The sequence below is a fragment of the Opisthorchis viverrini genome, assembly GCF_000715545.1.
Source record: "Opisthorchis viverrini unplaced genomic scaffold opera_v5_703, whole genome shotgun sequence".
In the NCBI taxonomy this organism is placed as follows: Eukaryota; Metazoa; Platyhelminthes; class Trematoda; order Opisthorchiida; family Opisthorchiidae; genus Opisthorchis; species Opisthorchis viverrini.
The window spans coordinates 27,252-42,292 of NW_008752375.1; the positions used below are offsets into that span (position 1 = coordinate 27,252).

General features: G+C 40.9%; 2 protein-coding genes across 2 annotated transcripts in view; one reads left to right on the plus strand and one right to left on the minus strand.

Annotated features, from left to right (window-relative positions):
* T265_12013 (hypothetical protein) overlaps positions 1–15,041 on the plus strand; it is a gene marked incomplete at both ends in the record, with an annotated part of 69,661 nt that overhangs the window by 25,229 nt on the left and 29,391 nt on the right. The gene's annotated exons all lie outside the window — the stretch shown is intronic.
* T265_12012 (hypothetical protein) lies at positions 3,527–4,051 on the minus strand (the record flags this gene model as incomplete). The annotated part of the gene is made up of 1 exon (XM_009178895.1): positions 3,527–4,051. One exon carries the CDS (start codon positions 4,049–4,051, stop codon positions 3,527–3,529), a length of 525 nt encoding a protein of 174 aa, XP_009177159.1.

Here is a 15,041-nt window from a genome sequence, read left to right on the forward strand (position 1 = left end):
GACAATTCTTTATTGTTTATCAAAATGATGATTCGGAAAGTCGGTTCGTTATTTGAATTGTTTCACCTTTAGTTGGTTATTCGGTCGGTTAATCAGGTAATCGATTGCCTAGTCCATTATTCGCCTAGTTGTTTATTTAGTTGGGGATTGTGTCGGTAAAGTTAATAAATACATTAAATGGGACAGGAAAACTTTAGTCGTTGAGATGAACTAGGAATTTAGCCATTTTAGCCAGCCAGCAATTGGTTATGTTAAACAACCGCGTTCGGTTAGAAAAAACAAGTTAAGCTTTACTGATTGAAGCAAAACCAAGATAAAAGAACAGTTAGCAGGATACACAATAAATAAGTGTTCAGGAGGATCCGGTTGAGGCGTTTATCTCTTCACTTTCAACGAATTCACTCCTCATAATCAGCAACAGACATTAAAGTAATAAATAAGCAAAAAAACGGTTTCTGCGAGCCCCACCCCCCAGCTCGGTTAGTGCAAGTGACTCACACAGTACAGACACACATGCAGAAATCCACTTGAGTTGACTATTGACCACCTGATGTTTTCCTGTGTCGTGTCCACTGACACTACTTTGCCTGAGAAACGCCTTCAAATGCAATACTCTTTCTGTTGTAAAGAAAGAATGAGTCTTTTTCCTGGAACCATTACGTACACAGGCAGAAAGACTGAGATTCCGGTTATGTATTACAATCCCAAAAACAAGATGTGCTTTCCACCCTATCGTTTGATCGGAGAACAATATTGCGCACCATTGCGTCTGTACAGACCTCCAGCCTATTCTAATCTAGATGGAGGATAAAATGAAGTGCCTCCCCATAACTTCATTATTACGAGACGTACACCATCGTATTCACTGTTCTAATGATTGCAGCATGGATAACTTGAGAGTATGTAAGCGTGACCTGAAACCGCATCGCCTTCATCCTAACCTGGGCAAAGCCGCTCGGGGAGCATTTTGTCCCCCTGAGTTGGTGGAATATTTCCAAAGAATCTGGTAGAATAACCTACAAGCGTGGCTGTGGTGCGACCCGGAATCTTTAATTCTGTTGGTAGACAGAGATCGTCAACCAAAAAAGGTCACTCATTTCAAATCAGCAGGTATCCATCCCACTCTTTATGAATTTCACTCAATTGACAGGGCATTCTAATCCTTCTGGGTGGATACTGGATGAGAGGTGACCACTTGGCCATCATTAGTAGGCTTTGACTGGCCACCGCTACTTCCTTATCAGATCGGTGGCCTTGTTTATAAACCTCAAGTATTATTTTGCCCAGGTTTCAGCATCCTGACTGTGTCCCAGCCCATTTGAAACCAGATCATTACTAGCAAAAATATCTTTGTAACACATCTGCCGTTGTTTGTTGTCACGAGCAATTGCTCCATTCATCGAAGTTGGTAAGGGTCTATTGGTCATTCTTTCAAGGAGATTAAAAGCTAGCACTCACCATCACAGCACTTCTGACGATGGCTATGGTGATCCTGTGGTACGATGCGTTCCACGGGAACCGACTGACACATGAATGGTTTCTACCACCAACATGAATATGTGGGAATACAATTTTTACCACATAAAGATGTAGCAGATCACAGTCCAGGGCACGTCCAAAGACTATGTTTATCTTGGAAGGTGACCATCACCAAGTAGTGATGCTGAACGAAAACTGACAGCTGAGTTGGAGAGTCCATTAAATACCAGAAAATGTCTCACAGTAACGGTTTCCAAAGCAATTACACCGTCAGGTGTATAGCTGTTGCCTACGTTGTTTGTATAATGTGCGAACGCAACGTGGACCCCACCGCGTTTTTATATTTCTTAGGCAGTCCACTAAAATGATGAAAGAACCACTTAGCTTACAGGTTTACCACGCTTCACCTTTGATTCAGTGAAGATGATATGGCTTGGAGTCTATAACCTCATCAGATGATGAGAAAATGGTAGAAAAGCAAGTACACTCAGTAACTTTATTTAAAACACAGAGGATAAGATTTTTTATATTAAACCACTCAAGATCATGCATTCAAATTTGTGCTATTTGCAAAGAATTACAGAGCACACTTCTTGTGTCATGTGAAAGACAGGAGCGCACACACTCATCTGTCTATTCAGTACAACCCAGATGTTAGATTTTTCTGTTAAAAAGCTGGACTATATTACGACGATGTTGCGTTGCAATCTTATCTGCATTAGGGCCAAAGGTGTCATAAACAGATTAATTTTTTATGAAAAGCATATTGAATTTGCGAATCAGCACAATCACATCCAAAACCAGAAAGCAGTTTTACTATCAGTCAGATCGTTGAAGTGACTTCTCCATTCCAGTGAAGAGTATCAACAATAATTCGGTCTATGAGGGCTGTCCTAATTAAAAGTGCTTCACCATTACACATTGTACCTTCTGATAGAGATTTCCTAAAGGAATAAAAACATAAACACTGGAAGATTCCGTCCTAACAATACGGGGGAAATACACCATGGCTGAAAAAAGAAGCAATAAGTCACAGCTTGTTGTGACACTGGGTGGCCCGTGAGCATGCACACAAAACTAATTTCACTGCTAAATTCTCTCCCTAAAAAGCTCCGCAATACCATACTGAGTAAAAGGCAGTAAAACATTCTTCGGACCGGATTCTCTGAACGGCCGACACTTATGAAAGCAGCACTTTTCATCTTTCCATATTTCTGATAAAACACAGCAAAGAATTAATCGGCAGGAAATACGAGAGATTTCTACGGATCAAATGCGTGTGCCATTCGGTTTGATATAGTGCTGATTAACTTTCAATAATTACTGTATTCGCCCTTCACGTACTTTATGGTTGATCGAGCATTTTCTAATTGCCTTCTCCTAATATATGCGATTCCCTGACATCTTCGAGTTTTTTTTATCTCTTTGGGCCAATGTTTCGTCTGAATCAGATTACTTTTAGGATATTACTCACCCAAATGATATATCAAACTTGTAATCGATCATACTATTCACGAAGCGTGAGATATTTATCAAAGGCTGGCAGACGAGCATTATTAAACAACTGAGCTGTCTGCCCGAGATACAGAGCAAGTTAAGCGATAATGAAATTCGTCACATTTCAGGAGACAGAAAGGAAAACGCTCGCCAAATAGGCAATCTGTTAACACATTTCCTTTCCTAAGTCACCATTTTACGCAAGGGAAAAGATTAAGGAGATAGCTTGATAGTCTATTGTCCCAGTGGTTGACTCGTCCAAGTACTCAAAATACTTGTTAAGCATACCATAACCATCCGATAGATTATTCGTAAGTGTGAGATCTGGCTTCATATGAGTACAAAACCGAATACTTGTGCGACACAACAATGTCCTTCATAATCTGCACCCAAATTTCTGTTTTTGTGCACTGAATAACGTGAGAAATCGTGTTGTTCAAACTGAGGTCCATGCACATTATTAGTCGACGTCATCTTGCTTTATATCTTCTGAGTACTTTCGGGATAAAAAATGACAGAAAAATGACAAGAGGTGGAGAGTCTGGCTCTCTTAAAATGTGGTGTACCGACAAAGAATAGACCAAGACTCACCCAGCAGAGGAACCGTTCGCATCGATCGAGGTGCGTTTGAGGAGACAATCACCACATACATGGTCATACTGAGAATTAGAGACAAGGCTACAGCCAAGCGATCTCCTGTATCTCCAATTGTGAATATCAAGCAGGCCAACCATGACAGCATGAAGAACGGCACAAGGACCATGATGACGAAGTAAAGGGGTTGCCGTTTGATTCGAATAGACACTTTGATATATTGGTAAGCAACACTAAATTGACTTCGATAGCTTTCCAGACTAAATTGTATCTCCTCAATTTTCCATTCACTCACATTGGAATTTGGAAGGTAATTGTTATCCACCGTGGGACCATGTTGCATTGGTTGCAGTTGAATTTGTTTCATGGAACTCTGCCATGGAGTGATTATCAAATAGCACGTTTGAGTGTCGAATGGGAACCTTGAAAAATCCAGTGGACATGTGACATCCAGAACCGCACCATGAAGCCACATGATCATGCCATCAGATCGGATGGTTACACGTGAGTGTTCTGCAGCGCTGAAGTCGAAATGGGCACTGTGCCTTCCATTAATCAGACCGATATCCGGTTTCCAGATACTCTCACCAGCATAGTCGACGGATGTTACATTTTCAAAGTCTCTCGGGTCCCAACGCAGTCGATAGTCATTCCACTGCTGGAAACCAATATTACAACGTAAGACAATATCTTCAACTGTATGAGTGGATGCTTCAAAACTTCAGTGAGCATATATGTAATTTCGGATCAATCAAACTTAGCCAAACTGCTTACGTATCACATTTTAATAATTGCAGGGCGGATTAACCGAAGATGACTAAAGAGGGGATTTTTGTTTCACTCCACTCAAAAAATGCAAATGCATAGTTCCTGAGATGTGCGTCTCAAGAACAAGTGTTTAAAAGTAATGAGATGTTTTTATTAACTGGAATAATTGCCTCATCCAAGCCAGCTACCTAACCTAACAATGTAGAACTTACATCAACAATGCACCAAGTTCAAAAAATCCTACTTAACAGCAGAAATTTCTGATTGCCATTCAAAGTCAGCTTTCGGTTCATGTTCATTTAGCATGAACTTGATTCCGCATTTGCGGTTTCGTAAGCTTTCCAGGACATCACTAAGGCTGTCTCGTAGAGAAAGTATAGACGAGCGCTGACAGATTACGAGGAATGAGTCTTCATGAATCTGTCGGAGTCATTTCACAAAGGAAACTACTCACAAGTTTGCTGAAAACTCTTTCGAAGCCCACTACCGGTTTCGCCCAGGTAGGCGTAGTCCCCGAGCGTCCCGGAATCTTTTTCAATGCTTGATGCATTCAAGCACAGTGACTGAGAGTCTTAGAATGTATCACTTTTTGAGATTTTCCTAGGGTACACTTGTGAACCGGTGCTCCATGGTATTACAACTATATTTGAGATGTCACAAATTACATGCCCAATAAAAAAAACAGCATTTTGGCTCCTGAAACTGTCTCAAGCCTTCCTTCCTATTACGAAGTATTCGGAATACTGGTAATCATGATGGAACAAGTGAGTTTGTATATCATCATGACAGCATCGTGATTGCATCCATTCTAAGGAGCAATTATGTACATTGCGTACAAAATATTTAGGATAGTTAAATGAGAATCGGGATAACAGTCATCAATTGTGTTGACCAGCACCAACTCCAATTGCTTGGTCGGCTGCTTTGGCAAATCTGTATATTTTTGACTGCGGATTTTAAATTTACGAGTGTATTATCGATCGATTATTATTTTATTGAGTTTTCTCAAGGCGTAATTTAAGAAGGACATTTGAGCGGAGTAATTCTTTCAGATATATCGTCATCATATGGGTACCGTTCAAACGACAGCCGGGATTTTACTGTGGAATCATACTGGACACAAGTTGGACGCGGATTTCTAAGGGTCTTTGGCTCCGTCGGTGCACAACCTGTCCACCGATGTGTGTAAGTTAAGATAACACCGGTTTGTGAACAGGAAATTTCAGAAAAATGCTACATACTTTGTGTGCAACCTGTTTCCAGATCTTGTTGTCAGTGGTATAATTGGATTGACCTATTCGGTCACTATAAGGAGAGTGTCAGTTTTACCTAGTGTTCCGCATCCACCAAGATCGCCAAATTTGGGGCATCGGTCTGTCTAGAGACTTCACTGCCGAGAATGGAGCGCGTTCGGACATTCATTTAGAAGATCACCTTGTGCTCCGGTGGATACAGTGGGCTGCTCAGTGAAAAGTAAGCTGATAGAGACGTATCAAGTTAACCTGATGAGGATCAATTACTGGACGTCTGTTCACATGTCAGCTAGTGAAGATTGTGGGCAAACTGAATGTTTTCGCAAGATCCTTTGAAAATAACCGAAAAATCAGGAGCGGATAAATTGGTTTCAGTGGCAAAGTGGTGATTTCATTTTTTGCATTATCCCCTGTACGCTATCCCATATTTGTTCCATAGAACTGTGAGGGCCACCGTCGATATGGGCACTAACTGCAGGTTGTTTGCTAGTTGTTTGATCGCAAATTTCTGCATACTTTCTCGTTGATTGGATGAAGGTGGACCGAAGTAGCCGTTTACTCCAACGAGAACAAATATTTGTAAATAGTTATCCTGCAGTGCTGAAGTTGGTTTCCTGCAGACCTCAGTGGTCCATCTGGTAAAGTCAGTTTACTCTATCGTTCGAAGTCACATTTAAGCATTACCGATAGTCTTATTGCTCCTAGAATAAATACATGGGAACGGAGTGTATTAGGCTCCAAAAACGTTTTATCTGCAAATTTTTCTTAAAGTTTGGCCTGATTTCACCGATATCGATAATATTACTTTGTAGTATATCCCTAAGCACATCAACTTGATCCGTGGCCCATGGTGATTTAGTGTCGGACTGACGGTAAAAGTCCAATGTCACACAGATTCTCATGACTAATCAGAACATCATCTCTCTCATGAAATACACCGAAGCATCTGTAAACGTATATACACTCATCTGCAAACTAATTTGGTTCTTTCGAGAGACTCACCTGGAGCCCAGCTGAATCTCTCGTTTATGATGTTCTCAGGCAACTGAATGTGCTGCACCAGGCCGACTCATGTTTCAGTCGCTACGACATTTGAAATATCGCGATACATATACATTTGTAAATACTACTCATAAGGTGGATTTTCAGCAACCTTATGAGTAGTACATTACAAAAATACATCTGTAAATGTGTTTCGTGATCCAACCAAATACTATTTTCCTTAGTAATAATGAAGCTGCATGTCAGGACGACACACGTAAATCAAACGTGATACTTGAAGGCAGTTGAACGCCGTCAAACCGGTCCATTATTCGGTACGTAACAAACACCTTGGCGAGCAAGGGCAGTCGTGTGACACATTTATCCGCCTGGCGTGAGGATTTTAGCCTGGCTGAATTGTGCACAGTTAGCTACTTTGCCTTGGTTTGATTGGATATTTGGGACCATGAGATGGCTAGACGCAACTCATTTATGGTTGGGTGATTTGAAGTCACGCCTACTTGATCAGAATTTTGCATATTATGTAGGTAATGAGATTAGTTTGAAGTTCAGACATGCCTTCTATTCTGCTATTGTAAACGCTGGAAGGCAAGAAATCTTCCCAAGGAATTCATGAGGCACGCACACAAGATGAATCTTAACGAAGAAAAATCAGCAATAGAGTTCTGAATTTTTAAGTATGGATAAGCTGAATTAAATTCAGGCTTGCAATTTTTGTGAATTTAATAAAAATATATCAGCGTTCGGTAGGGAAGTGTAATTTTCTTCCAATGGTACGACTAGGGGATGAAGCTTAACTAATCCAATAACAATGTGTTCTTTGGGAGATATTGAGTCAGATTGATGCTTCCGCGGCTGAATTCTCCATCAACTGCGATTTTTCCACAAGCTAGTGGCGGTTGTTTATTACACTGAATCACGTGGAAAACTCCTCTGATGAAAAAACATAAGATGTAGTAATAATGTGATGGTCAGCCTCCTGCGCATAGAAGCACTGGACGCAGGCTCAGAAGTCAACATCCAATGAGGTTTTGCTTTGATCTGCATTCTCATAAAATTCTCCCACGTGACGTTGAGCACAAATGTACCTTGCAAATGTCCAGGCCCAAATATCATCAATGGCAGGCCAGTCTCAACCGTGGAACCACGAGATTCGTCGAACGAATGAGGTTCGATAAGAGAGTCAGGTTGCCTACTTGGTCATGTTTCATGTTTCCGGCTGAAGTGGCATGTCTATCACTGACTGGTATTCCTATCACAGGTCGAAATGGATGCTTTACTACCAATAGCAACATTCATACTGCTAAAAGCGCTTTAGTGTAAAACGGTGCAAAATGAAAACACTGGCAGATGAATGGAGGAAAAAGGGAGAAAATGAAGAAAGATCATTAGCCCACATGCTTACTACCTCCAGGCACCACAATGCCATTTATAGCACTGGACTTAGGAAATCAAAAACATTTTCCGACAAAGAATACTTAAGGAATACTTGACCATCTTGTAACCATCATGTTGCCGCAAAAGATTCATTAGCCATTTAAGCTCAAAAAATGCACTCATTTGCATATTTATTTGGTCTCAGCCGAAAACCCAACTCAATCCTAGCTGAACATCTCGCTTGTGATATTCTTCAGCTGAATATGCCGCACAATGGCACCTCTGAGGCTTTAGCTGGTACAATACTCGAGATACTATAATGCATGACAGTATGATTTCTCGGAAAAATAATACTCACGGAGTTGCTGCCGAAAGTGGTTCAGTAAATTTATGAATAGTATCCCCTATCACCATGTCATCACCAGCCTGAAATCTCTCTATTGGAAACCAAGAGTGTTCATCATTGCATTATCGAGCGTAAACAATTGACTATGAACGTAAAAAGTTGAAATTGACTCTTGTAACGAGTAAAAAAAGTAAAGGAATAAAAAGAATGTACCTTTACAGAATACATGCTAGGAAATTATTTATTGGTCCACTGGAAAATACATATACCTTTATGTGCTAAAGCCCAAATGCTTTCTGTTTTCTTTCTGTACTGTTTTATTTCACTCAAATTTCCTACGTACAAAACAGTCCTACCTGATGGGCTTTGAGAATTAAGTGTATTCTACTTACAGGAAATAGTTTTATATCTTCGTAAACATCATGAACCAGGCTAACACAAAATCGGCAGTCTCAAGCCTTAATGTTTTTCGTAAGTTTGTCATATTTACTCGACACATCTTCATCTGTGGGGAAAATAAGTCGGAGATAGGGTCGGGATTAGATTTGACTGATTTGTATTAGATTTCTTAGTGTCCGAAAAGTGTACCATCCAGTAAATGAAAAACTGCCAAACGACTGAATGAATCCATTTTGGCCGGGTTAGATCGGTTAAGTGAACAATAGGGTAAGAACTGGAAAACAGAACCCATGGAATAAAAGTCACACTTTTTGAGACAAGTAGGTTTTAGTTGATAATTAACTGTAAAAACACCGAAACAATTGGAAAAGAGAACAAAATTCTGTTTTGCTGAAACTGTAAACTAAAAAAATAAAGCTTTCGGTGAGGTATAAAAACAGTTCATCTGATCAAGGTAAGAAGCTGAAGAAGTATATACGAACAAGTCTAACAAAATCTACACTTACCACGGTAAACCAACCAGAGATCCTTAGAGTTTCCTCCGCCTGTGTCTGTAAACAGAATAGGAATAAATGCAAAGGCGCCTTGTACAAAAGTGTTTTATAACAAGATTTTTTCAATCTATATGATGTTGAATCCATATTCTGAGGAAAGTAGTTGCAGTACGTGGACTTTCGAAATGATCAGGCGGTAGTAAAACTTATTTCGTCAGATAGGAAAGCGCAGTTCATGTGGTTACCCGGACGCATCACACTTCGTGAGACAGTGACTTGTTAGTTCGCTATACACATCAATTTCACTAAAATTGTCATAGGTATTCTGATATTTCCGCTGGAGTCGACACACTATAACCAAAATGATAGATGACTGTTGGCTGTAACTCTCTTTTGATATCGAGCTGACATGCACCCGAAAGAAGAACGACGGTTGAGATTTTGCCAGGTTGTCCAGGCCCAGACTGGAGCAGTTTAGGTGCCGAAGTTGGGTTCAAACCACGACTTCTTCTGTCGGTAAGTTTGCGCCGCCACCACCGACTTATCTTGAGCTCCCATCAAAGGCCAAGAAAGTGACGATACAATTGGTGACAGTGTTCTTACAAATAGTAAGCGGCTGACATGGAAACTGATGCATTTTACCAGATCAGTAGAAGGACGAGGCACAAGTAATCGATAACATACATTAAATTATAATGGACAAATTCTTTGATGGATTTCAACAGCAAACAAACGAGACGTACAATATAGTAACGAAATTTGTGTGTCAATAAGAACTCACGAAAGACATAATCTGTATTACATTATACGTAACATTTACTGGAACCGCATGGCCGCACGTTGTATAACATTCGGATGGACGCAAATTGAGATATCGATGGCTCTCAAGGATTCGGTGAAGATGTTCTTGCGACCGCAGTAGATGGGCACTGTGGACTGGGACACAAACAGTAAGTGTTAGACATCTCAATCAGATTAATATTTATTGATATTTCTTCGAAGATGAAGGGACGTCATGCCTTGTGGATGCATTAAATTGTTGTCTGTGTTAAGTACGGCTATCGTACGGCTGCAAAGCTAGCTGGAACTCATGGAGAATACAATTGTCGCTCCACGCAAATTCTTTTCTCCGTACGATGGTCTTATATTTAGATTAAAAAGGCGATAATCCAAAATATACGCACTGGGACAAATCAAACATAATCACGTTCATTCGCTTAACTCAAGACCCATTAACCTAACTCGCTCATTACATCGTCGAGACTCACGTTTTGGACAAATGTATACGTTCGAAAGATAATCCTAGGGTTCCTACATCTTTTGGTTGTGAAATATCAATGTAAGCCTGCGTGAATAAAGCTGATTTGCAAACAAGGCAAACTATAACGTCATGGTACTAGACACTCTGTAACACACTTTGTTTTGGTGCACACAGTGCCGCCAATGTCGCCCACAATTTTTCTTTTCTGTGTATTTATTAATTGAAGGCTCTCAAGTCAGTTCCAGATGATTGCTGAGCACTATTTCGATCAAATCAGAATTACTAAATAAAGAAATTGCTTGCGTGAAGTTCTGGCAAAAAAGAAGCCCATTGGGTAACAAGGTTGCAATATTTTTCAACTACTGGCGCGCGGGTACTTATATGTCCCATAATGAGTCAACAGTCTGTTGTGCGATCAAGCACGACGCAAATTCACTTAAGAGTCACGCTTCTGAGATTAGTTTTGTAAACAATTCATCAGAATCATGTGTAGGATAACATGTGGCTTGTTCGGTTCACAGACGGACAACGAACAAGGTACAAATGACTGCGAAATTTTCTCTCACTTCGATTGCGACCACAATTCAATGGAAAGGAAATGGCTAGTCACCAGGATACTGCCTACGGAAGGACCAGCGAAACCAGCGTGTAATAATATAAAAAGGAGGGGACATACAACAAGGAGGGGGCACAACTACCAACCTACCGCTACGCACCACTGCGCTCCCCAATAACGCACTGATGATGTCACCTCGATTGGTGATGAAACGTTTGCAATCAAATTGCTCAGCTGTGCGACCAAGCCAACGACCAGGGGACAGATAATTCTGTTTAGCTGGAAGGATTTTTGTCTCCGTGTGAGCAGTGTCTGTGGTGAAGTGCTAAGTTAGGTCGTCTGCAGAGGATGTTTTGTATTTTAAAAAAATTCACCAGCACTTGAGATTACAGTCATTGGAAAAACTCATCATAATGGCACAAATAATAAGAAATTGGTGATGAACGTTTGCAATCAAATTGCTCAGCTGTGCGACCAAGCCAACGACCAGGGGACAGATAATTCTGTTTAGCTGGAAGGATTTTTGTCTCCGTGTGAGCAGTGTCTGTGGTGAAGTGCTAAGTTAGGTCGTCTGCAGAGGATGTTTTGTATTTTAAAAAAATTCACCAGCACTTGAGATTACAGTCATTGGAAAAACTCATCATAATGGCACAAATAATAAGAAGTTATATTCGACTATTCAGTCTATTCCGACATTAGCATAGTTTAGATGAAGGTAGGAACGTTCTTCAGCGGGCTAATTTACCATTAACCACTGTAGTAGCTTGAAAATGGAGTTTTTCCAATTGGTAACTGCCTGAATTAGTTAGGTAAGGCCAGAGTTTGCTTTATACGAAAGTAACTAGCTATTTCTACTTTTGTTTGATGGTCTTAATATGATCTGACTCTAGCGTTCTCACGTCGGTGACCTATGAAAGTCGAGAGTATGACACCCTTATATTTCCTTGGCCTGTTTATAGTCTGATCTGGGACTTGACTAAGAATGGGAGACGTGGGCAAACAGACCCCCTCCATTTCACCGAGAAGAAAATCTTAGATTGATCACAAAACCTGCGCTGAGAATTCCGGGCGAATTCCACCAAAGTGGGCCAAGGTGGCGTGATATTTTTTTCAAAAAAAGGATGCTTTTTCCTAAACAAGTTATCAGCATTGAGCTCAACTCCTGTTGGTAATAACGACGACTAAACTGGAATGAGTCCAGCGTATCACTGTGATTGACTGCCTCTAGAATGACATCCACATTGAATAATCTTGGCACTTTTAAATTTGACTGGAAAACTACCTGATCAGACATTTAGAAGGATAAATGGCTCTCATACATACGTGACTTCACACGTTCATCCGCGCTCACCAAAAGCCAGGCAAACGTGGTGGAGAGAATCAAGTATATCAAAGCCAAAACAGTCTTTACCACACATGTTTTTTCAGGCTTTGGTTTTCGAGTGAATGGATCAGGCGAAGTCGATCGTTTTGATTAGATAATTGCAAACAGTAAATGAAGCATAATGCAGGCCAATCAAAAGAGGAGTAAGAAGCGCATGATAGTCGCCCATTAAAACCTGGAAATTTGTCCAATTACTCGGCTCGGTGTCAAAACTCGGTGAACAAATCCTTCACCGAGACAGAGCTTTATTTTTACGTAGTAAACTAGTGTACTTTTCAACCACAAACCTATCGAGTATAGGTGTTAACTGAATCGAGTTTCCAACAGCTGTCGCAAACCGAGTCTTTGCTTCCTATGAGAAACCGGAAAACTGGAGTGTCTTTTTCAGACGGGTATAATTCCACTTCAAATACGATATGAAATAACCAATCATATCGTGAACATCATATCTGAATAAATCGATGTGGTTTTGGCTAAGTCACGAAGCAAGATAGTGTGAATGAATGATTTGCAGAACACACTACAGCCACACCTATGGTTTAAACACTAATCGGAGCATCCGAATTGCGGTCAGTGCTGTCGAATGTTGTCGAAATTAAACCTGTACGCTCGATACAGATAGCCTCATGATAAAACGTTTGCGTCATGTTTATCCGTACAGAAATGGGCATCGTTAAGGATGGTGACGTTTGCGTGGGCATCCTGTTCACAATTTCCGTACGTGATGCGACACCACAATTAATTTGAAAGATTTAAAAACTATAAGATGAGTACTGTCACGTTTGTTGCAACAAAGGCGTACGGTACAACTTGGTTTTATTGAGCGGATGACTTGTTTAGGCCCTATCCAAATTTTCAGTGGCTGTTTTTGCAGTCAGACTCATTGACACTTCTGAAGTCCAGCTTAATACATAGTTTTATTCAGTACATCAGGCATATGAAAAAACAGTTTACCATAAGCGCATTGAAATACCGTCTCGAATTATCCCGCATGTGATCGGCCATAATCAACCACGTCACTGAGACCCGGACATCGAAGCCCAGTGAAACAAATCCTTGGGCATAAGATAGCCCCACTCAATTCCGTCACAGGTGATGACACCAGAAAGAAGCTGAGACAGTTTCTTATTATTGTTATCCACAATAATAGTTCCAATAATAGTAATAGTGTAGCAGTAGTACAATCTTGTTACTGATAATGATACGTACTATATATACCTGATACGGAGTCAGGTTTCAAGTAAAAAGTCGTTTCAATTTATCGTTTCAGAAGAGCTTGGTAAAAAATCGGTAGTTTTTTTTATTTGGGCGACGTTTCGCTTTTGACACAAAAGCTAAGTGAGCAGGTCACTAAGTTGGTCAGGTTTTAAGGCAGACGGAGAACCAGTCAGTAAAACATCTTCATATTAGCCCACTAGATCAGTGTTTGAGTGTCAGTTAACCACTTTTGTCGGTTAGTGTGGTTGGGAGAGCTTCAAACTGGTTCCAATCGGGAAATAAACTCATTTGCAAATTAATTTGGTTTTCACGAGAGACTCACCGAGAGACTCTCGTTTATGATATCCAGCTGATGATTCGTCACGGTTGCCACTGCTAGATTCCGTTGTTCTTTGTGAGCTAGTGAGCGCTGGGACAATTTAGTTGGGAAGTGGGTGGGGTGAGGTCAAGTGAAATTCAGCTGATGTCCACTCCTCCTTCTGATGGCCGCACACCAACACGTGTCAGCCCGACTGATCCAAGACCGTTCTTCACACGCTTGCCAGTTTCACGCCTTCTATTCTGTTAACACTGCGATGCTTGGCGATTTCTATCTCCTCGGCTATCAGTCTCTGTAACGTGCACCGTGGTCCTCGCTTCCAACATTTTCTAAATCTATTTTGTGCCCCGTGTCTAGTGCATGTTCCGTTATTGCTGAGTCTTTTAGTAACGCTTGATATTCATCCGCGTTTCTCGGAGGCCTGTTTTAATTTTTCCACTATGCTGTCCGATTCTGATGTGAAGTTCCCTGGCCGTCTGTCCTATATAGACCTTGGTGCAGTCGTCACACTTAATTTTGTAGACAGTCCCTGGTTCTGTTCGTTTCAATTTAAACTTGACGCCAGAAAATGGACACAGTAGAGCAGAGGATGCAAAACAGAGATTGTTCCTTTAGCATAAAGTGGGCCTGTGGCAAGCGAGTATTGAGTTGAACGAATGGAGACGAGGCCGATGACTCAAGAAATCTCAACAGCTAGCAGGTCTAAATTGACCGCAGCGTCCTTAGCTGTCATAGACCGCAGTATTTTCTCAGACATTCTGTTTCGTTTTGTTCGATAAGTACAACAAAAACGACACAGCTTTGAAATAAACTCATTGTGCACACTTATTTCACTCACGTGTGACAGTACGATAAGTGTAGCAACTTTACTTGTAGAATTCCAAAGTACCGTGACCAGTCAATAACGTTGAGACAGTCCTGGAGTAACTTTCAAGGTTTTTTGAGCGCAGGGGATTGGTCAGAAACCGGCGCCCAGTATGACCTCCGCGATGTTTGATGTCTTTGACCGTATCATCCTGTTGAGGTTTGAAATTATTGGCTGCGCTCAGCCGTGTTTTGTTTCCATTAGGTCCATTGCTCGATGACCGATGGCT